This window comes from Ornithodoros turicata, chromosome 3 (genome assembly GCF_037126465.1).
Source record: "Ornithodoros turicata isolate Travis chromosome 3, ASM3712646v1, whole genome shotgun sequence".
Lineage (NCBI taxonomy): Eukaryota > Metazoa > Arthropoda > Arachnida > Ixodida > Argasidae > Ornithodoros > Ornithodoros turicata.
Genome location: NC_088203.1, coordinates 3,167,864 through 3,193,593, shown reverse-complemented (window position 1 = coordinate 3,193,593; position 25,730 = coordinate 3,167,864). Strand labels below are relative to the sequence as shown.

General features: G+C 47.2%; 1 protein-coding gene and 1 long non-coding RNA gene across 6 annotated transcripts in view; one reads left to right on the top strand and one right to left on the bottom strand.

The window, feature by feature from the left end:
- LOC135387837 (uncharacterized) overlaps window positions 1–20,682 on the top strand; it is a 223,149-nt gene extending 202,467 nt beyond the window's left edge. Inside the window, exon 5 of the long non-coding RNA XR_010421256.1 lies at window positions 20,640–20,682. This is a non-coding gene — a long non-coding RNA (uncharacterized LOC135387837). The remainder of the gene's footprint in view (window positions 1–20,639) is intronic.
- LOC135387836 (toll-like receptor Tollo) overlaps window positions 19,561–25,730 on the bottom strand; it is a 144,403-nt gene continuing 138,233 nt past the window's right edge. For all 5 annotated transcript variants that reach the window (XM_064616993.1, XM_064616991.1, XM_064616994.1 and 2 more), the window contains one exon: window positions 19,561–25,269. In XM_064616993.1, the coding sequence (XP_064473063.1) occupies window positions 21,240–24,911 (3,672 nt within the window). In that variant the 5' untranslated portion in view covers window positions 24,912–25,269 and the 3' untranslated portion in view covers window positions 19,561–21,239. The remainder of the gene's footprint in view (window positions 25,270–25,730) is intronic.

The window sequence follows — 25,730 nt, the reverse complement described above, 5'->3', positions numbered from 1 at the left end:
CTGAAAAGGTTAGCCAGCTGTATAGGACTCGACCCCACATCTTCTGTATTACCGGTCCAGGGCTCTATCCAGAAGATGTGGGTTCGAGTCCTACAGCTGGCTAACCTTTTCAGTTTTCAGTGACTTTCATCGTTCATCGTTGACATGTTACGCTTGAAATACGACAGCAGTAGTGACACATAGTAAGGGGGTACTTTCATGGGAGGCAAACGATAGTGAAAGCGATGTCTTCCTTAACCTGAAGGGTGATTATTGGCACACCGTTGGCGCTGGTCACTATTACGTTCCTTGTTCTGAAATAAGATGTCCTAAGATGACAAAAATCAGAGGCTATGGCCGGGAGGATACATCATCCATCAGGTCACGGTGAAGGCTGTGAGGTGGTGGGTTCGAATCGTATACGACCGACGGTGCTGTCTGGGGTTTTCCCTCGCTTTTCGACATTCTTTTCTGGCGGTTACCGCAACAGTTCAGTGCTAACCTGACTGTCTCCCATTCGTTCCTACCTAGCCTATCTGCATATGTATAGGCTTCTTATAGCCCCAGTTGCTTCGTGGCGCCAACGCCGAAATTAGATAAAAACCAATCCTTGTGTCGCGACGCATGTATCGCGAGTTAGTACACTTTTGAATAGAGACACATCTGTTGTGATTATGGGCACAGTTTATTCGCAGCGTTAACACGTAATCAATCGAAAACCTAAAGAGGTATACTCTAAAGGAGTTAGAGCTGCGCAACTCAGAAAGTTAGTCCGTCTATCTATACGATATCTATACGATAGCCTTAACCCTCGGTAATCTCTCATGTTTTTTTTTTAAAGAGAGTTTTAGAGAATTAAAAGTGAAAATGACGGGGCAACACTGTGTCGAGGTGGCCAACTGCGCATTGCTCGTCAAGAACGGCGGCGAAACTCCATTGCATGCGCATAACACTGTGTCCAAAACTAAAGAAGTCGGCTACGTGTCGGCTACGTAGTCGTCATGACCAGCGAGCCAGTGGGGAACATAGATCACTGTTGCTCGACGAATTGGGGATTATTTCCCGCAAGACGTCGCCTCGAGCCGTTTTATTGGAAGTTTACTAGCAAAATAAAAATGTTTAGCGTTCCCTCTCGCACGTATAACTTGTTGTACTGCGTTTACAAGCAACGAGCTTTTTACCTTACACTTTACTTGTTACACTCAATAACTTCCAATTTCAGAAGAGCTTTCAAACATAGTAAGCAATTGCTTCTGAAAGTCGAATAAGACAGTTTCAAACAATTCAAATCGTATGTTCTGAACTATTTCATAGCAAGTAATAAGTTTCTCTTTATACAAGTTTGTCACAAGTGGTAGATTTTTGTAGTTTGTAACAAGTTTGCTTGTGCACAGGTTTATTGAGCTAAGTTCCGGTAGCTTGTTGTAGCTGAGTGCGGTGTGGCCAACAAGCCCTTAGGGCTTAGGTTACACATGTTCAATATCTGTAAGAATATTGAGAAATAAAATATGAATGAATATGAATATGAATGCGTTAGGCCGCCAGAATAACCTGTCTGTCTGCTGTTTTACGAATAAGTTACTACATGATGAGTACTCGCAAGTACAATGTCTCTTCGCGTTCTGTAAAGCATTCGTAACAGTAACGCACGAAATTATCTGAAGCTAAACTTTTTTTCCGTTTACGAAGCCTCAGATTTATTGTACGCGGAATGAGTTGACATATCGAGAGTAGGGCCTCGTGGTGTTCAATTATTAATTTATTAATGTCAATTATTAGCGCGAGCACTGGTTGGCCTACAGTGTTCAATGGACGAACATTAAGGAACGCGTTTAATGTTTGAGAGGAGCATTAATTGTTTCTGGCCTGCTCTGTTTCCTCGCCATTGGGTGCGCCGAAGAATTCATTATTGCAGAGCGGCCAAGTACGGGACGCGGTGCTTTGCTGAGAAGTCAAAGTAGGGTAATGGTGTTATCATAGCACGGGGGGGGGGGGGGGGGGCTGCAGATCGGATGGGCTCATTGTTATTAACGCGTCGTCCATATAGTCGGCGCTGAAGTAGAACTTCATATTATATCTTTGGTACATCGTAACTTTTGTCCAGAGTAAATGTGACCAGAAGAAATTCTACACGAAACGTTTCAAACGCTATTGTTATCGGAAAATTTATTACGAACGGAATACACAACGTGTGCAACTTGTGCCACCAGCGCTATCTCTTAGCGGCGATAGCGTACATAACTTGTGCACAATACAAACTAAACCGATCCAACAGGGAACTATATAGGGTCTCGAATGGCTATACACCGCACGCGAAAAACGCAGGCACTATGCAGGATAAACTATGTAGGTACTAGATACGTCTAAAATGCATTGGCCAATACAGGGCCGGAACTATAGGCCACACCATATGTAAATGTATATTTGGCCTGAAAGACTGAAGAAAGAAAATAATTACACAATGTACCATGAAGGCGGCGCCCAAACACACACATGGCCGTCCTGGGCACAAACAGATGGAACACTAAACACTATTTCAAATACTGTGTTGGCTTCTAATGGGTAAATATAGGGAGAAAACGAGGCACGGGTAATGCCGTTCTTAACACGACAATACAGTTGCACCGGGTATTTTTTGATGTGACATTGGACACGTACTGGAAGTTTCTGTGCACAGCCGTGGTCTAGCAGGTGATCTAAGAATTAGACGCACCATCTTCACTACCTGATAGAAGAGATGCGCAGTAAAGTTTTTTACAATGTTTAGCCCGTAAAAGGGGGTGCTTTTGCGAATAATTAAAATCGGCAAAGACCTACAACCCCCAGTGCTGGGTGCAAGAACTTCTGTCCGCAATGTTCAGGGTACAACACACACACACTGGACTGGTAACCAAAATTTTATTTCCCGAAACAACTTGCTTTTATGCACTGGTTTTCCTTTGTTCTCACCTTGTGGCAGGTGATACTGCCTCCTTTACTGCGATAAAGTTTTTTTTTTTCTAGGGAGCTAACCCTTTGCTTACGCAACCACTTCCTGAAAAGAGTTTTTAAAAAGAATACGCACCACCGCAACGGTGTCTTGCGTAAAGCATCCTTAATCAATCAATCAATCAATCAATCAATCAATCAATCAATCAATCAATCAATCAAGCAATCAATCAATCAATCAATCAATCAATCAATCCTTCATCCACGTCGAGAATACAATGCAAAAGAGGGTACACAACATTAAAGGGTACTATCGGTACAGCTTTTTTGCTGAGGTGCTGCAAGTACACCACAAAAATGGTGGCATGGTACAATGGCGTCACTCACAGTCGTCTTGCGACGGACAACACCCTGTACCGAGTATGATTCTAAACAAAACCCGTTGCGACAAAGAGGAAACAGACTTACAGTAACCATGCGCCACTTCGATAGTTTACCTTCCCATCATGCACCCCTTTCTCGGAGACGTGCCCTTCAGCTAGAGATGCAACCGTCTTCACTCGCTTCCCAACCTGCCATCTAAAACTTTCATGTCGTCTTGATTCTCTCAAATATGAACTTGTAACATCCTTAATCGCACCAACGTAGCATTATCTTTAACACCTTGCCTGCCGGATGATGTTGCGGCAAAAAGCATCACATGACCTCTCGTCGACCAATGCTAACGAGCTGAGCCGTGATGAATACCTTCTGGAATGCGCGTCACGCTCCTTTATGTGAACGACGTCTGCTTAGAAAATGTCGTCTGCTGCTTTCAGCGTCTGTTCAGAAAACGTCGTCTGCTTTCGGCGTCGGTATTCTGTAATGGTGAACGCGTTGTAATGGGCTAAAAAAATATAAAGAAAAGGGCTGGTCGTAATTACCGGCCGTAAGACGTACACTTGGCAAAGGGTGTGCGTGTGTATATACGTGTGTTCGGAATGCTAATCACGCCGTCGGGGTTAGCTTTGAGAAAGCGCACAAGTAAGTGTAATTGGTGGGGTTGATAATTGTAGAAGCCTGGTTAGGATGTCAACACGTGTGTTTGTTGTTTGTCACTGTCCAGTCTCTGTGGTTCGTTTCGACTAGTTTTTATTTTTTAGCGCGGTTTCAGGATAAAGATTGCGTTATTAATGCTGACTGGGGACATAAAATAAGTAGAGGGTGTGGCGAACTTGCCCCTAGAATTTGTCGCCTTCGGGTTTCGGGAAGCTGTGGTAATTATGTAGGGGAGATAACCAGAAGGTGATATTAACAAATGGAGAGTTTATCGCCCAGAGAAAACGTCACAAACCGCAAGCGGGAAATGACGTAAAGGCGAGGCTCTCTTTACGTTTTGCGCATGCGCAGAACCACCAACGCTATCTCTTACGTACGCAAAGGCGATAGCGTACCATGCACCAAAAATGACTAATATGATAGTGAGTAACAAGAGGTTTACGCCTATGGCAGAATTATGGCGTTGAAATCATAGAAGCCAAGCCAAGCCAAGTCAAGTTTACAGACTATCCTTAATGGCTCGATTGATTATCACCGACGACGTTGTTCATCACACTTTTTTCTCCCCTCTCACAACGTCCCATAGCTGGCGACGTCGAGGACGTCACGTGTTAATTTAAAGCGCCTTTATATATCACATTAAACGCCAGGCAATGCTCTTTTTTTTTTGCAACCCTTAATTCCTTCTTTCGCAATCTTCGTCACCCTCCCAGACACACTAAATTAAACTCACTGTCACCTCGTCGACGCAGAAGACACAGCCGTGACGGTAAAATCTTTATCCTCTTCATTCCGTTTCGCCTTTATGCTTTCAGCTACCTAATGAAACGAACCCCAACCAATTTCGCATACTTTCAAAATTACCAACATGCGCTTTAGCGTCACCCCACTTTTTTGCATGTGCTCCTGAAATAAAGCGAACAGCACGTTCCAGCGGAATTCGAAAATGTTAATTTGCGAGGTTTTATAACGCGAAACACACATCGAGCAAGGCGAGGAAGCTTCGTGCGCTTCTCGCTTCGTGCGAGTGGGGGAGCCACTGAAGTAATTAACACGCAGCGCCACGGTGGGTGAAAAAAGAAAATGGGGCGTAAGAGAGTCGTTTTGGTGCAGAACTTTAAGGATGCTGTCGTGCAGTTGGAAAGGTAGCTGTCTGTCCTGTCCTCTTTTGGCAGATATAAGTGAGAGAAGTAACAGTTTAATTCTCGCTGGTGGCGCCCCTTTTAATTACAAATTGCTCGTCTGAGACGAGTCTGCTCCGAGATTCAACAGCTGACTTTGTCACCTGGCAAGTTGTCACCGTCTTCGGTTCGACTGGAGGACGTGACAGGGCGGTGCGAGGAGGAGGAGGGGGACTCCTTCCGAGGGGACTTTCCGGGGTACTCATCGCGAGGAGAAGAGTGCGGTGAACATGGAGGAAGGAGGAGGAGTATTTTATAATAGATTTTACGGCAAGCATGATCAAGGGCGACGCCACGTAAATCACGCAATCACACGAGCGACATTTTTCAACGGAATATTCTAGTGCCACTCTAAATCTTTTCACACCTTTAAAGGTGTAATAACGTGCATGGCGCACGCCTTTTTAGGTGTAACTTTGGTAACATCATAATGGAGCACGGTTTCGCACAAATTTTCTTTACTCGAGTGTTGTCTGTCCTCCAAAAATTCAGTCTTGTCACAAATCAACATTGTTCAACAGTATTGTAGACAGTTGCGCGTGCTCGATTATCGATAGCGATGCATATATGCATTATCTCGTACCTACGATATCCAAGACATAATGAAAGCAAGATTTGCACTGACACTCGATCTTTAGTAATGCTTTCCAAATTTTGTAAAATATCATCCTGGAGATGCAATGTTACGCAACCAGGTTGAATGTTCATAGCGCACACCTTTAAAGGTGTGAAAAAGTTTACAGTGATGGAAGTAAAAGGAAACAAGGGTTCACGAGGAAGTTCTACCGCCTGTTATCTTGAGCATTCGCGCGGTGCCAGAATATCTCGAGTGGTGCACTTATAGCAGACGACACATTCTGCGTCTTTGATATTGCATTCCCTCTCACGGTAGACTTAACCAGCGAAAATCTTCGTCCTCACCGAAAGTCACGACATACATATACGCAGACATAATACCCGCTCGCGCGCGTCACGGTTCGACAACCTTCGTAAACAGAAACAGCGACAACAATTTTCCGAATAAATCACGAAACCTCCCCTCCCCCCTCTGTTGTTATTTGCACTGTCGAAGAGCTTGACCGCCCAGAAGAATTTCCGTCAGATTGAGCCCGCTTACGTTTTCCCACGCCGACGCGCTGCTGCTGCTGCTCCACCCCCGCCTCTCCCGGATTTCATTATAGGGGGCATCAGCATCGCACGTCCAAGATGGCCGCCTTCTCTCTCAGGGACCACCCATTGTGGCCCCGACAGGATCAAGGGCAAGTCCTTCTCGCAGCCTGGATGCCCTTCAAGCGCGCGCGTCCATGAATAAGATGCACCGCTGTTGTCTGCTTTGTTTTGTTTTTAGTTTCGGTTTTGCTTGTTTTAGTTTCGGTTTCGGTATTTTTGCCTCGCTTCATTAACCCCTTATATGGCCGGGCGTTAATTATGGCGCAACGCGAAGGTTGCGTTCTCTTTGACCCCTGAATGCTTTTACGCTGTTGTGATGGATTAAAAATTTGCAATTTTTTTTTGTATTTTAAAGAGAAAAAGGCCGCTCGGCCAGATATTATTAGGGCGGTGGTGTTTATGAGAGGTGCTCGTAAAACCGTGTTGGCCTTTTAGATGTTTATTTACTTATTTTGTGTGTTCCTTGTAGAGGGCTTATCCTCAAACGGAAAGTTTCGAAAGCGCCCTAAATTGGCTCTGCTGGAATTTTGATGTTGAGTGGAAATGAAAAATAAGTAAATAAATAAATAAATAAAATAAATAACGGGGTTGGGGGATGGGGAAGGCGCTGTGTGGTTCCGAGCAAGCCCCACTCTTTTCCGGTTGCAGATTTTGCTCGTGTGTTTTCGAAAGTGTTGTGAATGATACAAAAAAAGAAAAAACAAACAAAAAGAACTAATGAAAGGAGGAGGGTAATTTCGCGCTGTTCAGTTTATCTACATTTTGGTTGCATTGTTCTGTATGCTCGGGGACATTGTAGGTTCCGTCTCCGTCTGTCCAAGTCTATACCGCGAACTACTAGATTATGACGACCATGTCATAGACACCCCTTCCAAGCGCCGCATTTGGAAGCTTGCGGTGGCGCTGCTCATCGACTCGGTTATTGCTTCCTCAATTGCTGCAATACTTTGTACTTCAGCTTACCTTAGTATTTTTGTACAAGCGGTGCACGTCCCACGGGAGATGATTCTTTCAAAAGTTGAGTATCATCATCGTTATAGGTGTTTTCATAGAAGCTGTTGGTGTCGTCTGCTAGGGTAGTCGTATACGTCCGCTTCTGCGCGTTCAAATTTCAAATTTCCATTGTCCAATCACGATGTAGATCTCGCGGGCGCCGGTGAGTAGCGCCCCTAGCGGATCGTGCGGACGGGCTCCTCACTGGGGTTGCCGATTATGACACGGCCGTTATAATCTAGTAGGTCGTCGTCTATACACGGCTAATAGCCACAGTACCGTTCGCGGTGCCAATACTAATGGCGAATTCGGGTGGTCATTTCGGAGCAACTTTTTTTGCCAGATCTCGAGCAGTCATGTTCGCTTGGTCAAAATGAAGCAAATCTCGCATGTTCGCGTGGCGCTTTCCGAGCGCTCGGAATTTGCTAGCTAGCACTTTTTTTGCCCGGTCTCAAAACGATCGAGCAGCAGATTGCTCAACTGTATCCGGTGTCGTCACATCCGCACTGCAACGGTGGCGAGTGCCCTCATTGGCCCGCATGTTGAAATCACGTGGTTTAGCAGACGACAGAACTCGAAGACTTGCGACCGCGACGCCCCTAGCGTGATCCAAGTACGTAAAACCGCTAGATTCCTAGCAATCATGTTCGGGTGGCAACGGTCACGTGATCCAGCTTGGTCGCCGACCTAGCAATTTCCGAGCGCTGGGCCGTTTTGCTACGAAATGACCACCCGAATTCGCTATTAATTTAAAAAAAAAAGAGAAGTATGTTGCCCACTGTGGGGTACTTGTTCCCGTCAGAAAATAGCTCCCTGTGTAACGAATGTGTTTTTCCCCTGCTGGCAGTTCTGGTGCTTGATGGCATGTCACCTACGACCTTTATCGGACAACACAAATCGATCGCAAAGCAACGGTATACCGCCGCTCGCACAGCGAGAGCCAGCAAAGACGAATTATCCGCATAAAACACCTCGAGACGGCTACAGCACGCACTACCAATTTTCGGGGCAATGCACAGAACTTCGCGAAACGCTTCGGCTAACGTGAATTTATTGCACTCGAACGTCGAATTTGAACGCAAAACAAGCAACCTGGCAATTTATAACGTCCTGACCTCTTTTTCGCCTTTCTTTTAAGATGTTATTTTTCTAAGCATCTTATTTTATTTATTTATTTATTTTACATTTATTTATTATTTTGTTTAGGTTGTATAGGGAAGCGTTGGAGAAGCAGTATACGTATCTAAGCCTGGCATTCCGTTTCGTGATTGGATCTTTTTTTCTTTTCTTTTCGTGAGTTTTCGGTTTCGTTTTGTTCGTGAATCGCTATGCGCCTATACGTTTCGAGCGCCGGGATTGTTTAGGGATAAAAGGGATTTATGGAGGGGAAAGTGTTGAGATTGAAAAGAAAGGATTTTGAAACGCGAAGAAACTGAATTGAAAACTACGTGCGAAGCCTTGGAAGTTCGATATTGGGTGGGGAAGTTGTTTACCGCACGTTAGCTCGAAAGGAACGTTTGGAAGGAGGAGTAAAAGAAGCATAGAGCAGTACCGGAAGGTATTATACAAGATAAAGTGAGCGTACGAATGAACACGAGTGAGTTTTATTTTCTATGTGTCACGTTGGATTGTCTCGGTTGCCCGCGAGGCGCCTTGTGACCATTTCAAAGGAGGTACTAATTCCGAACCCATACCTTCCGAAATCAAGTAATCAGATATCTACGCAGTGGTGACGTCATCTATCTAGTTCCCAGTTTCAACTTCAGCTTCCTGTGCAGTTCGCGTTCGATATATAATCGATCCTCCACGCGTTCGATACAGTGAACCCTCGTTAATACGACCCCCGTTAATCTGACATACAGTGAACCCTCGTTATTATGACCACGGTCGTTCCCGAAAATTTTTGTCATAATGCGGAATTGTCATATTAACGGGGGAGATTTGCAGAGGTTCCACAGCATTGTCCCCCAGGAGTATGGTCATTAAGCGCGTATGTCAGATTATCGGGGGTCATATTAACGAGGGTTCACTGTACTCGCTTTATGACAGTTTTCCTCGGGAACCGTTCCGCGGGCACGTAAATCTCCCTCGTTAGTATGACCCCCGTTAATCTGACATAGTCGCTTTATGACAGTTTTCTTCGGGAACCGTTCCGCGGGCATGTAAATCTCCCTCGTTAATATGACCCCCGTTAATCTGACGTACTCGCTTTCGTTCCGCGGGCATGTAAATCTCCCTCGTGAATATGACAATTCGCTTTATGACCAAAATCCACGGGAACGGGAGTGGTCATAATAACCAGGGTTCACTGTATATGATTTCGGAGGCACGCACGGGCCAATTGCCTTCGCCCGTACGCGAGCAAAGTTACCATAGTTATCTCGCGGTGTGAGGCACACGAATCATTAGTATTTAATAATGTATTCCAATTCGATCCCATTTTTCTTTCTACGCTTCATTCCGAGAGCACCGAGTACATAGAGTTCCTATATGTTTCCGAAGTATCTCGAGCTGACCTTCAATCGGCCCTTATTAAGGTTAAAAATCTCCGTGAAACATGGAAATTTTACTTTTTCCGAGTCGTCATCTCCGGTAGACTGCGGAAAATCAATTCCGAAAAGCTCGGGAGGTTCCATTGCTATCGCATTTCGCCTAATGGAAACGTCTGTGCATGTACTCGAGGTCTGAAAAAAAGGAAAAGAAAAGAAACGGTCCCGGAAATTGAGAAACCTGATGGAGCACGTGAACGGGTGAAGCACAGGCACCGCCACGCAGTGTCCTTTAGAAGCGACTCGAAACGGAATAAATATGCCATTTCCCCCAGGAGCGGGTATTTGTTTATGTTTCCACAGGGACGTAATTGCCGTAGCGTGTATACGCCAGCAGAACCGTCTCGACCAGAACGAGCTATACGGGAAATATCTAGGTTTCGGAGATTGGATGCCCTGAACACGTCAGGGACCTTTTGGGAGTCCTAGGGATGTTGGTTGGTTAATGTGTGGCTGTATGGATGTATTTCGGGTCTATTTCCGTTGACCCGGGTTTTATATGTATAGGATTGGTGTGGTGTGTTGAAGCGGTTAGAAAGGACGTTTAAGGTCGCGCGGAATACTGGCGGGGTCGTGGTTTCCCATCTGCTATGCTGTCTCACGTTTTTCCTGGGTTTTCCGGCAGCGTTCCCGGACCAAATTTCTCCTGAAGTCGTCCCAGTATGAGTGCTAGCCATACCACCGCCTCCCAGGCTAACCCAGGCCACCGCCTCCCACTCCTTCTTGCTCACGTCACCATCGGTATATGTCCGTAGACACACTTGTACAGCGCCTAATCACAGTTACTTTGCTGTGCTAACACGGAATGAAAATGCGATAATGGATTAATTATGATGACGAGATGAATGGAACGATATATTCGAGGAACATATCGTTTTCTGGACTCCGTTTTAGCATCGCGTAGGACAGCGAAGCAGTTTTGTTCTACAACTTAGTCCTATCCGTGCCTATCGTCGGATTTCTTTGGTGCCCGTCAGAGTCAGAAGCACGTAAGTTGCGATGGTCCCTCCCTCTCAACACCAACAACCACACTTTGTCCTAATGGGGATGATTTCTTTTTCACCAGTTCTGCTTTCTCTCGTCCCCCCTCTGTCGCTCTCTTCCTTCCAGTCCCTGGTTTCCTTCAACCTCTTCTTTCTCGCGCCCTCCCTTCCCCGTTTCTCCCTACTATCCCGATCTCCCAAATTACACAGCTCACTGCGGATCTTATAGACGACGTTAGCAGAGACGTCAACGCAGAAAAAAAAAAAAAAACGCCAGCGTCTTATAAGAATTTCAACGCGCGCGCGAGCTTGGAACAATCTTGCCATTTTATGAAGCGAAAAGTCAGCGTTTTGCCCGTAGCAAGCGCCCCCCCCTCCCCCCTCCTTCCCTTTCTCCCGTTTACTGCTCGACGGAATTAACTCCCTCCCGTCCCTACAGCGTCGGCGTAACCCAATTTGCGCGTCTTTAGCGAAATTGACGGCCCAGAAGCTCCCGATATGCCCTGCTTAGCTATGATTCCTTCCTATACTCCCTATTCTTTCCTCTTTTTTTCCCCCCACTTTTTCTGTATTCCAGGTTTTTTTTTCTCCCTTGGGATCGATGCGTGTGTATATTTTGGGCGACTTTTTCTTCTCTTCCTGGAGTGTTATTTGCGTCTCCGTGGATATGTATATTGGTAGAGCAAGCTGGAAGATATTGAAACTTGTGTCAAACGGGGTAAGGTATGTGTGTGTGTGTAAGGTAGAGAGGCAGGAGAAAAGGTACGGAGGTACATGTGACTTTAAATGTCAAAGAGTATTAATAAATGAACATGTTTTGTGATTCATCAAACGCCCAGGCAGGGCATATAGGTACCCAGCCAGGACACTTTTGACTGTACCGAATGCGTAAGTGCATAGGGGAAGACGGGTAGTTAGGGTCGTCGTCCTCACCTGCGACACTGCGAAATCACAAGATACCAATACCAGTGGCATGGCCGAGCAGTGGTAGGTGGTGGGTTCGAATCATACCACCGGCTGTGCTGTCTGAGGTTTTCCCTGGGTTATTTCCGAAGACCTTCCAGACGAATGTCGGCATAGTTTCCCATGAAGTCGGCCCAGGACTCATACTAACCCTCCTGTCCCCCACTCCTTGCTGTCTTCTCTCCATCTGCCCACATCTGTCCACCGCTCATCGCCACAGTTGCTTCGCGGCGCTAACACGTAATTTATAAAAAAAAAACACACCATTCAGCCACCTTTGTGCTGCTGCAATTTCAGAATGTCCTTTCACCGTAATAAGGAAGTGATCAGGGTTAAAAGGGGGGGCATCAGCGTAGAACAGTATATTATTATCGGTACCCTGTCTCCGCCACCTACTGATGCTAATCATGCCATTCGACGATTTCTGATGGCAAGGTTGTGTGTTCGAACCCGGCAAACCTTGCAACTTTGTGGTAGGGTACAAGTTGTTGGTACAGACATGCAGTCTTCCGAGAGGGATATACCGGGTTCCCTGTGCTAAGATTTCTGTGCACGTTAAAGGTACATCCTGTGAGCAAAACGGCCGACCACAGGCCGACTTAATCCACAGGCCGACCATCAGGCTTAATCCACAGGCCGACCACCGTGGCTATAGGCTCATAATTAGAGCGTGGATTTTCGTGCAAATGCATGTTTTTATGGCTTAGCATTAAAGTCCTCGCTACGAAAGAATCGCGGCGTGGTCTGTCTGCAGCCACGGCGCGGTGCGCATGCGCGGAGTGGAGAGGGAATTGCGCACGCGTGGAGAGGGAAAGAGAGGGCGTGTGGAGAGCGCGGCAGTGCAGCCGTGGTAGTCGACAGGTTCAGACATGTCTGCGTGTGCTCGCCATGGGTTATGAAAGCTGTGCGTTGGAGCGGCGGAGAACGACGGCTGAGGCTACGAGACGGCGCCACGTTACCACGCCGACGAATACCACGTTTTCGAATGAATTCACTGAATTCTTTCGCAACGAATTCGCCATATCATAAAATGTTAACGGAGCATGCGCAAGACGGTGGCGTATCCTATCGGGACTTTGGCGAAACACTTTGTGGCAACATTTCGTGAACCCAAGGGGGAGAATTTTCGCTTTTTTTCTTTTTGCGTGCAAACGACTGAACCCACAGCAGAAGAAGAAGTCCTATTTGCTCGCTGCTCGGGCACAGAACGCAGGTAATAACCTTGTCCCTGGTGGAAAAGGTCTGCAATCCCAAGTGGCTGGGACCAGCCGTTCCAGCCCAACAGGCTGAAACGTTCCAGCCTGTGATGACAGATAAGTACCCCCCAGGTACGATGTTGCATCCCGGACGCTCCATGAACTTCAGATTATGTCCAGTTAACCCTTTATGACAAACGGAGACAGCACGCACATGGTTTTAGTTCACGCCATGATCGACAACCATTCTATTTGGCCAGTTCGCCGCGCGGTGGCGCTAGCTCTTTCCGAAGAGGCGAATTGGGCCATTATCTGGAACTACCACGTCTGGATACCCTTCTATGGAAGGTCTTTGTGATCATCTCAACGTCTAGACGTTTGAGGATAACGTAGAGGGCTTTGTGGGTTACGACGTGCTCCACGTTATGCTCTTTGCGTTATGGCTTGGCGTGTGACGAAGAGGAGCAGTGGTTTATCCAGAATCCCAAGCACGGAGGGGGGGGGGGGTGAGGGGTTGTTGCAGAAAATTGGGGTGAGGGTCATTATTAGAGTTACATCATAACAGCTTAACGTATCATCACCGACATGTGTCTAAAGCTGAAATAGCACGGACATGGGGCATGGGGTGCACAGGTAAAAAGGTTAGGGGGTGTGCGGATAAATCACTGAAGTGTGGAGGCCTAGACCGCTAGTTGGGCGAGCCGCGTATTTTCAACCATGTGTTGCCAATGCACAATTGGACCCTGCCTTCCCATTTGGAAGTATCACACTCTCGGTCCAGAGTCTCCTGCATGCCTTTACAACTGGCTGCCCTGCATACATTTCGTAACGATTCCTCTCCGTGTGGGGACGAGATTATCTCTAGAACTACTTACCCTCATTGCGGGCGAGTAGTTAGGAATTCCGCGCGAGTGCCTGTCGGGCCTATAGTCGCCTTGGTACGAATCTCTCGCGTGTTTGCATAAAAGATCTTGTTGGCGTGAATTAGTCACGGGGCTGAGGGCTAGCGCCGTGCACCGCGAAGATGATCCAACACGTGGCAATGGTGCCAGCTTCGCGCCAGCGATGCTGCCGCTAAAGACCCTCGGGGATAGTGGAGCTAGTGTTAAAAATACACGCGATTCTGGCGAACGCGAGGAAGAAAGTGACCCGTCAGCACATTCCGTGTGTAAAAGGGTGCTACGAAGGAAGACGAAGTGTCCGCAGCTGCGTCGACGCATGAAATAAAGAGGCTGAAGTCTCTACCATTGGCTGGCCAATCGTGAACGGCGACGTGGACAGAAGCTTCGAGAAAAGCAGGGAACATTGGCCGGAACGGGGGTGCTGGAACGAGAGCACAGGACTGGAAAGGTTGGTCCTCACTGATGCGTTTTGACGCACAGGCATCCGTTCCGTTGGCCTGTATCCGTCAGTTACCATGACAACGAGCTAGCGGAGAGGTCCCACGCACGGACGTGCAAGAGTTCGCAACGGCTCAACGTTTCCACACAGCAGTGCGTTCGACGCAGCAAGGAGACCAATCAGAGCGGCGAACCTGACGCGTGCGCAGTTTGCGCTTAGTAGGTGAACAGCAATGGCGGGCAACGGAGCAGCGTTTTGTGTATCTCGGGGTGCTGCCATAGGAGTTACAGTGCAATGAATGCTTTGCAGCGAAATAGAGGTGACAAGACGGGGCTAGATTATAAAAAGGCAGCGTGAAGACGTGTATTCTTGTCTCCTTCAATTTCTGCTGCAAGAGTAGCGCCGCCGAGGAATTCTGGGCCACAAGAAATCCAGCGAAAGCATCTCTGAGCGTCACCGTTTCTGGACCTTGCATATCGAGGCACCACATCACGCAAAGAAAACGCCTTTAAAAAAAAAAAGTTTCAATCGTAAAGCCTTCGTCTGTGCTGTTGTAGGGGCATGCACTGAACCCACGTTGGTGCGCTTCGTCGACCGCATGTGTCAACCGACGGGTAGGTCCGTGGCAGTGAGAACATGTCAACGCATTGCGCTGCGTTGAGCGCTGAGGAGTTGAGCGTGAGTCAAAACGCACCAGTGAGGACCAACCTGAAGGGTCGACGGTGTCTGGTGGTTTGGCTGGGTAATGGTAAGGTTTGTAATAAACCTTGGGTAACCTGGGTAATGATAGGGTTTGTAAAGGTATCTAAACGTAAGGTTTATCTGCGCAGTGTGGCGACATGTTGCACGTGCCGCAGGGTAGGACTGCGGATAATTTGGACCACCTGGGGGTTCTTTTGACGTGCGCCAGAAATCGCCGACACACGTAGGGTGCTGGAGAAGCAATGTTTACCGTCCCCCACATTGCTACCGCCCTCAGCCGGGATCAAACCCGCGATCTTGAGCTCAGCCAGCCAGCACGTTACCGACTGAGCTACCGAGGCTGGGACTGAGGACTTAATAAACCTACGTTATTCTTTGGCTACCGTAGTCCGTCTATGGTGAGCTAGAAGGATGATCCAGAAGCTAGAGCTAGAAGAATCCAGAAGCTGATCCAGAGCTAGATCCAGCAGAGATCCAGCTGATCCAGCTAGAAGCTGATCCAGAGCTAGAAGAAAGATCCTTCTAGCTCACCATAGTCCGTCCACTGCTTCAATCTTCTCTCGTTTTACTTCATCTTTTACTCCGTGGCACGCGCATGAATGCTGGTAGCAATGTTGCCAGCAGCTTGGTCGTCAAAAGGCGCGTATCTCGATCCATGCAAATGTTCGTGCGCGCGGTACACACATCATTGTTAACGTCATCGTGCAAACGACTGCACCCATGGTCGGCGCGCAAACCTTTTGTAAGCAACAATTGCTGTACTGTTTTTATGCGTCGTTTGGCACTACATAAAAGGACACCTCCTTGACCAATAAGAATTTGATTGGAACAACTATATAAGAGAGAGAGAGCGAATTTCACCTGAGTGCTTCATTTACCTGCACCAGAGTTAGCACTCGGGCACATCTCGGAATCCCAGAATCTGTGTCTCCTTTTTGCGTATGCACATCGGGCCCGTTCTGTGTACAGTCAAACTCCTTTATAGCGAACACCTTTTTAACGAAAATACCACTACAGCAAATTTTTTTGCGGTCCCGCTGGAGCCCTATAGGTCCAATAATGGACATCCTTTTTAACGAAAATACCTTTACTATGAATTTTTTTTGCTGTCCCCTGAGTTTCGTTGTAAAGGAGTTTGACTGTATTTCTTTTCATGTTCTTTTTGCGTCACCAAGACGCTTCGAAGAAGTGAAGCACCTGACCGTTCATGGGTGTCACCCATCAGCTCCAATTTTCTGCAGGTACTTGATACTCCTCCTTATACACTGGAATCCTAAAACAGCCAACTTGCACGATGATACGGACGAAATAATTATCCGTTCTCCTAAACGGTTTATCATGAGACGAACGTACTTCGGCACTGGGAACACACAGGCCATCTCTCCTGAAACCAATGCCTCAATTTCGTCGCCTTCAACGTCCGTATACCCGGCATCCTCTTGAGCAGCGCTCGTTCCGAGCTGGTCTTATCGTTCCTTATCCTTCAATCCCCTAATTAAACACTCCTTCGCAGCAGTCACCGCTCCAGAATCTCTCCACCATAAACGTATATACTGGGGGCCTCCGTATTCCAACCAATTTCCCATCGACTCTGTAATTGCCAGTCAGCCTCAATACACAACGGACGCACTTTACCGAAGTTGCGCGACCATGGGCCGACAGACCGAGCGAGCGTTCAGCTTCAGCAACTTGTCAAGAAAGCCGATTACCGTATTCATAATACAGGGTACGAATTGAGCTCGCGCAGTAATTACCCGATCCGAGGCGGCCTAATGAAGTTCGCTTACGTAATTGCTGCCCGGGTAGTCTCATCACAACTTTTACCGGACGCCATTTTGTGGACTATTCCTGTAGGTGCAGAACGTCGATTGAGGGGTCAGTCGAGCTGCGTTTCAGGAAAGGATGGCCACTTTGAAATAATGGTGTCCCGTTGCCCTGTATAGTCGAGGGGACGGCGCGGTGGGACTGCGAAAACTCATCTAAGCAATTAACTAGCGGGTGGCCGCCGCCGTGTATGATGCGTTGTAAAGGTATGCTGGAAATCTTTTAATGACCAGTGAGGTCAGAAGCTATGTTGACGTTTGTATGGTTGGAGTTCCGATAGATTTTCATCGAATGATGGCTATGGTTGCGCTTGGAAACAACATCGTTTCTTTAGCGTTTCAAGATTTTGAAAAAAAAAAAAAAAAGGGGGGGAATGGCTTTCAACGAGGATTTTTTCTCATCTTGCTATCTCGCTTTTGTACGAAGCCCCTTAATCAAAGAGTTAATTCGTGGTAAATAGCCTGGAAGACGCTCTAAACACTTTTGTGCCCTTATACTTGCACCCACCTGTCTGTGTTTCACGATCTACAGAGAAGTGTTATAACACTGTCACACGGGCAGTCTTCAACGGCCATTGAAACCAATGACCATTGAAAATGCTCGTAGCGCCACCAAGCGTGTAATGCGTCAACTTCTCGAAGAGCATTGGGTCCAATGTTTCTTGAGCGGTTGACACATTACACGCTAGGTGGTGCTACCTGCATTTTCAATGGTCATCGATCTCAATGGTCATTGAAGACTGCCCGTGTGACACGGGTATTAGATTCCTTTTTCACGCTCCACCTTTGGACAACAATTGCTTACACACACCCTTCCATGCATTCTTACTAAACACATTTTGCCACCATAACATAAACGTAGAAAACGTTACAAAGAGTGAACTAAAAAAAAATGCTTTCTCGCGAGAGTGATGTATTTATTCTGCTTTTCTGTTGTCGGCTATTTTCCTTTTTCTGTTGTGGCCTGTTTTCTTTCGTTTCAGATGATCGATATATCGATTAGTCTGCAACGAAGTGATGTGACCAATTATGTGCATTTAAGTATTATGAATTGTTAATTGCTATACATTGTGTCGAAGTCAAATGCTTTTATTATTTTTTTAAAATGCCGACTGTATCTGATGTACGTCTAAACAAGAAGTACAACAACTTCTCCTGTATGCCTGTACAAGGTGCTCCAGCGCTTGTCAAGTGAAGAAGTCTTGACTTTTTTGCTCAAGCACCTCAATTTATCTAGAAGTGTAAATAATTCATATATACGAGTATATCATCTTGTAGTTCACACCTTCTTCGAAAAGATGTCCCCATGTTCTATAACTCAGCTACAAAAACAGTATCTATGTTGCTCTCATAGCCTTTTATCAAAAATCTGTAAATAATCTTAAAGAAAAGAAAAAAAAAACACTCTGCAAGACAAGCACGGAGCTGCATGCCCACTCAGCTATTTCAGAAGACTCTGTTAAATTCAACGAAATAATAATTTCCGGGTATTTCGTCCGTTCTGTGAGCCACCACCAGCATCACCTGTGTCCTTAAAGAACCAGTGAAAGCACCCTTCGTGATTTTTCGCTCTTGAATGTGGTTGATTGTGCAACAAACAACATGCGCTGTTGCGGAAGAATGATTGACTGTAGCTGACCTCTAGCGCGAGAAAGAGCTAGTTCTTTGACCAGCACACCCTCTATAGGAACCACTCAGCTCCTCCAGAGAGCCCGTAAGAGAATGAGTGATGCGTGACGTAGAGAGTACGCCGCAAGTGCCGCATCTGTTTACGGACGAATTTACAGTAGGCTACGCAGCAGATGTCGCAGTTGCTTTCTACGCTTTTGTTATGTCACTAATCTGATTACGTGATGTCAGCAGGTCGCGGCGTCGAACAGTCATGTAAGTCATGTAACAACATGTAAGAGTGAAAGGAGGATGAGTGAGAGAGAGTGACTGGTTTGTCCCTTCAGATGACGCACCCTGGAAGTCCCTGAGAAGGCGTGTTAGCTCAGCTCAATTGGTAGAGCCCTGGACCGGTAATCCAGAAGATGTGGGTTCGAGTCCTACAGCTGGCTAACCTTTTCAGTGACTTTCATCGTTCATAGTCAGTGGCTGTTTTTTCGGGGGCGTTTTTGAAAATTAAATTCCTCTGTGACGAGACACCGTTAAGAGAAAATATTTTTTCATGATGGACTATGATAGGCTGCATGACGAATGAAGCTCAGCCTTCAGCAGTGTTAAGTGTCATTTCATTTTATTTCATTGTTCCTTTAAGGAACCGCACCCGGGTAGAAAGCTGGGTTTGCCTCTGCGCATAGTCGTCAAATGTCTTCTGTTCATCAGAGATGGTTGACCATAAGTGTAGCACGTACTGTATACTAGGTCCTCATCTGTACCACAAGACTATTAGAGGGCAAAGGCTACACAAGGATATGTTGATCTGCGGCCGAGGGGAGGGGGGTACGTTTATTGTGTCGTGAGGCCCGCGCGAAAGTGTCAGAATAGGTACTTATTGCCATAGAGCAAGTCCATGTACTCTGGCAACCTGGGAAGAACATACGTGGCAGCAGAATCGCTACACACTCATCTTCTGACATGCTAACGTGTACTGTTTATGGAAGGAAGCTTTCACAGGAGAAGGAAAATGCCTACCCCAAGCTCATACAACGAGAGAGCGTCCAGACGTCCCAGTAGTGTCTGTCATAATTTATAGAGAACGAGACAGTAAATGACACAAAGGAAATCACTTTTATTAATATATCACAGCTGTAATGCTAGCAAGACGATTCATGCTGTTTTCTCTGGTACAGATGTAAATCAGTTCTCGTTTATAAGAAACTTCACAGTCTTAGGCTCTCAACACAGTGTATTGTTTCCTTCCAGATTAATGCCTTGCCACATGTACACAGTCTTATAAATTGAAAAGAAAGATCTAGCTTCTCACGTCTTTCAACGTCCACTAAGCTTTAACCTTTTTCGTAGTTTCGAAAAAGGTGCGATGCCCGACGCTTCGCTCTCCTTTGTACCCTATGACTAATAACAAGTATGAAGAAAGTGAACTGCACAATCTTGCTCAGATGGTTTATATTTCTGGAAGTGACAGTCTGTTGAAATCTGGTCTCAGTACCTTCAGAAGTACCTTACAGTATCTTCAGAAAACTATCAGTAATTCACTAATCCACAGCGAGAAAAAAAAACTTTGTACAAAAGTATATCGCATCTCTGATCCCAATTCGAAAGAGTCGCAATAGAACTACTTACGAGGGGGAAAAAAAATCAAACGCTCACCATTATATTTACAAAGACAACAGATTAGCCTTTCAGTATGCATCTGCAAAAACTGCGTTGCTGCAGCATGGGATTGTTCAAGTACATCATAAAAGACATTAAAAGCAAAGCGCGATTCTCTAGGATAGCCCCGACATTGTAAGGGCTGACTGGAAACGTCGGGGCATGTTTGTCGACATGAATCATGTTGACACGAGGAACATAAATAAGAAACTGGGAAGGGCTAAAATAAATAACGCGTCTGACAAGAGTACGCTGAAGTGGCGCAGCATTTCCATATGCAGCCATCTTGAAGGCAACATTCGACAATTACAAAAAAAGCAACGTGTTGCTATCTTCCTCTGAGTGAGGGAGTCCTTTGCATCCATTATCATATAAACAATCAAAGGCAGGAGAGGTCGTGCAAATCAAACGGTAGCATCTACACGTCTTTTTTTTTCTGTTTTGTTCACCACATTTTGAAAGTCCTTGATGTAGGTGTTGGCTATGTACACGTTCATTATTTTTTTTTTCTTTACAGGAACTACAGGGTATCGAAACGCAATGTGTCCATCAGTTGTCCATGTGTCCATCAGCCGCGAAATACACATGCACGGGTAAGTCCACGACATGTTTCTCGTTTTGGCAATGTTGGAAGGCAATATCAGTGTCTCTTGACTTTCCACTGTTCCTGTATGTAAGAGGTGCAAGCATGAAAGTTCCAGCGTTCACTCAGAAAATATGCTTATCTTATCTTTGAGAACGTAAAAACTATATCTTCTATACATCAATGTGTACAGCGTAAAATGTGACCCCTTTTTTTTTTTTTTAAGGCTCCGTGTGTATGGCCCAGATTTGTATAGAACACGTAGAAAGGAAAGGCACTACAGGCTCTCAAGGCGCTCTACGATCTAATCTGTAGTTATGGCACACTCGCGTTTCCTCAGCACTGCTTTGAGTCGAAAGACAAGCCAGGCATCTGCTCCATTCTAACAACACAGAAGGCGAAAAAAATATTCAAAATAAACGTCATTCTGAGTGACGCTGGAACGAGCAACGCACATCAGCGCCACAGACAGCAACACACCGCACAAGTCCTATACTATGTACACGTCTTTCTGCACAGAAACTCCCCCAACGCTCACACTAGTTTGACCACGTTGTTGGGACACCTGGTCGCTGTCATCATGTTCGAAGGACACACCGTCACCTCGGACGCATGATTGACGACCACTTGCTTTCGATTCGTCCTGCACGCGTCGGGCAATGCGTACCGAAGTTTCTCCCAGAACCTCTTGTCTCCCCACCGAATCACGATGGCGGACCGGAGGCACTGGCGCGCGTCTGCGTCCATCTCCTTGACGGAGAGATTGTCCAGAAGCACAACGATCAACTTGTGCTTGCTGTTGCACTGGAGCTCGTGGTGCGCGGATTTCAGTTCAAAGCGACACCACTCGCTCTTGAGGAATTGTTCGGAGAGCACAATCAATGTCCTGTGGCTGCACTCGATGGCTTCCGTGATGGCTTCGGCGACGTAGCCCGACATGGGAAGATCCCTGTAGCGAAGGCACAGTCGGAACGGTGGGTTGTTGCCGCATTCGAGGTCCGGCGCCAAGATTTGGGCAACAAACGCCTCGTCTTTCTTGCAGTAGGAGACGAAGGCGTCGAACAGCCTGTCGTTATCTGCAGCGTACTGACTGCGGCGGAACAGACGGACACCGTACTTGCTGTGCATCCATACTTTCATCTGTTTGCGGTAGATGAGCACAAGTACTAAGATGAACAGGAGGAGGACGAACAGCGATGGCGCGACGATCATGAGCGGAACGTACGTGTCAGAGAAGACTGCTTGCAGATAGGTGACTGCCGTGAAGTTCGTGCAGGCGGTAGCGTTGAACTCTAAGAGAAACGGGCCGTTCGTGTCGTTCTGACGGCAGCGGACGGAGATGGTGTCTTTCAGAGGTCCACCAAACATATGAACCCAGTCCTGGAAGTTCTCCATGAAGCGGCAGTTGCAAGACCACGGATTATGTCCGAGTCTCAGAGTAGAGAGGGCTGGGTTGTAGTTGAAGTTCCACACTTGGAACTCGACGATGTAGTTGTTATCCAAGTACAGGACCTCCAGCGACTTTAAGGCGGTGAAGGTCCTGTTGCTCACGGTAGCGATACGGTTGTTCGAAAGATGCAACTCTCTGAGATTCGTCAGGTTCTCAAACTCGAAACCGTGCAGAGCAGTCACTTTGTTATGGTCGAGGTGCAGCACCTGAAGACCGACGAGCCCATTAAAAGTGCGGTTGTGGATTGTCTGAACGTTGCTGTTGTTTAGATACAGAACTTTTAAGTTCTTTCGCCCGATGAAGCTGTGGCTCGAAAGATGAGACATGTCGTTACCGTCCAAGTAGAGTTCGGTGACGTCCATGGGCACGCGCGGTGGAATGCTGTTGTAGGACGTGAAGCTACAGTCGACAATATTGGTGTTCCACGTCTGATCCGAGTAGCACGTGCAGTTCTCTGGACACACCATTTCACAGTCACAGGCGTCGAACTCACAGCAGTGGCAGAGCGCAAAACAATGACTCTTATACTTGCACAGAAAGTCGGAAGAGTTAGCATGCGACAAGAGCATGCGCGGCTTCCGGCGAGCAAACGGCATCTGGCAGACAACTTGATCTAGGTCCACAACCCTGGGATACTGTCGAGTATCGTCCAGGCTGTTGATCCGCTGAAGCCACTCCATGGTGCAATCGCAGAAGTAAATGTTGTCCGCAATCCAAAAGTCGGGCAAAACGGCTTTCGCCGAGATGGGCTTCAAGCGGAAGGCGTTGATGTCGACGTTCTCGATCCGGTTGTGCGTCAGGTTTACTTTAGTCAGATTGTGTTTGGCCATGAAGGTGAACGGATGGATGATGCTGATCCTGTTGTGGTTAAGTTGAATGACTTCGATCTGGTTTGGAAAAGAAGCCGCGTTGATTTCTCTGATCCTGTTGTGAGATGCATCGAGGATCTTGAGGTGCATCTTGTCTTCCAGCTCGTAGTAATTTCCGAGAGTCTCAATTTCGTTGTCGTGGATATCGAGATGTTTCAGCTGGCGCGGGACCAAGGCGTAGTCGAACCACGTGATCCCGTTACGCGAGACGTTCAGGAGTCTCAAATGAGCCAGGTTCATAAAGAGGCCGTTGACGTCTTTGAGAAGATTGTCATTTAGGAGGATGATGTTCAACGCGGACGCATCGTCGAATATGCCGTGCTCCAACGATTCGATTTTGTTGTGGGACAGGTCAAGTCTTCGAAGCGACTTCAGCTCCTGGAACGTTCCACGCGTCATGTTTCCGATACGGTTGCCGGAGATCTTCAATGAATGGAGGTTGGACATTCCAGACAACGTTATGTTTGTGACGTTTTGCAATAAGTTTTCCGATAAGTCCAGAGACCTGAGAAACCTCAAGAACTGAAGTGCGTGAGGAACATCAGTTAATCTGTTCCCGGATAGTTGTAGGTCGAGCAAACTGCTACAGTTCTTGAACCCTTCCAGGTGGATGGTGTGGAGATGATTTCGGTCCAGAGCAAGATTACTGAGCACGTAAAGTCCGTTCAGTGTGAAGATGTCCAGGTGCTTCATCTTGTTGTCGCTGAGGCTTAAAGTGTGGAGGTTGTACAGTGACGCGAACGCGTTGTCGTCGATTGTTTCGATCTGGTTGTGGTCCAGATGCAGTATCTGCAAGCTGTACTGTGATTGGAACGTTGTAGCGTTGATGTGTCTCAGCTTGTTGTGGCTCAGGTTGAGGATAACGAGGCGGATGAGGTCTGCGAATGTATCGTGAGTAATCCACTCGCTGGAAATCTGGTTGTGGCTCAAGTTGAGGATGACTAGTTGTTGCAAGTCGGTAAACGTGTGAGGCGACAAGAGTCCCAACGAGTTATTCTGCAGATACAGTTCGCGTATGTCCACGGATCCGTGAAAGAGCTTGGGAGGGATTGTGTTCAACTGGTTATTCGACATGTCGACAACCTGCAGATGTATCAGACCGCCGAACGCCGTCTCCACCAGCTGGGTCAGTTGGTTATGTTGGAGGTACAGGGAACGCAAGTTTCCCAAAGCCATAAACGCCCTGTCATCGATGTACCGGAGCTTATTCCACGATAGGTCCAGTTCAAGCAGTTCGTCGAGGCACTTTGACCTCTCCCCACCGAACTCGTTGAACCCCATGTTGGTCATGTCCTCGAAGCTGTTATGCGTCAGGTTGAGAAACTTGAGGTTCTTTAAGTCACAGAAGGGAGACTGCGGCAAGGACTTCATGTTGTTGTGACCGATGTCCAGCCTCTCCAGGAGCTTCAAAGGCGTTAGGGCCATCCTCGCTAGGTTCAACGACAACGCACCCCAATCACCGTTATAAGTCCTGACAGTCAGGTTCTTTAGCTCGACTAGTCCAACGAAGGCAGAGTCTGGCACTTCGGCTAACTTACACTGTTCAACGTGGAGCGACCGCAGGAACCTCAACGTTGCGAACGTACCGTTCCCGAGCCTGCTCTCCGTAAACAACGAACCGCACAGCACAGTAAGACTGGTCGTGTGATCCGGCTGGATCAAGCTGAAGTTCGTTCCGTCGGGCCCAGCACGAATGGCTTGGAAGCGGCACTTTAGCGCGATCTCCGTACTCGAAGACTGCTGTATCGTCCTCCAGTCACAGTCTTCCGCAACGACGTAATGCACTGCGGAGGCTAGCCGCGTCGACAGAACCAAAACGAGTGCCGCACATAACGTGCTTACGCACAAGCACCGCATGACGAGCCGAGTTGCGACGCCGATCACCATTCTCGAACACCACAGCTGTGTCACCGATCACACTCTTCGATGCCACACATCCGTAGGAGGAGTCATGCTCCCCGAGAGTCTCCGGTGATGCGATGTCCCTGTCGGTGTCGATCAGACCACGATTGTTCCCGTTGAGTGAAGGCGAGGAGCGTTCGAATTGCAGCGAAAGCCAGGTGCGGTCGCTGGTCCAGAAGAAGGCTTACCAGCAGCAGGAGAATCCCATGGGGAAGAGAGGATTAAAGCCTTATCCCGTGAGCGGTAACGCTCGATAGGAGACAGCGTTGGGCCCGTTTAGATTTCTTTTTCTGCCTCAGCTGTGTTGTCCCGCGGATGGATGGTGAGATGGCGGGTTGTCATCCTGTAAAGACAAAGAGCGTCCATGTTAGAAGGTCGGAATAAAATGGTGCCCCGTCACTGTAGTTCTTTCGCTATAAGGTAGCGACCATCGACAACAACAACCCGGCAACTGGTTTCCACTAATGCACACGGTTTCAGGAGGCTAGCGCCATATCTATAGAGCTCATTAGTGCAGACTTATGTCTAAGACAGTCAGATGAAAGAATCCTTAGGTGGGCAAAATTAATCGACCGTGTCGCTTATGATCACAGTTGTGCCGCGACGTTATTCTTTATTACACAGAGGAAACATTCGTGCACTTCCTGTCTCTTGGTTCCGTCACTGTATAACAAAGCAAAACCAGTTTTATCCTCTGGTGCCTCACAATTTAACGGAACACCCAAAACCACCTGAGTATAACAACCACCACCAGCGTGCACGACACACAGTCAACGCACGTTTATCGTCTGCGCCCCAAACGAG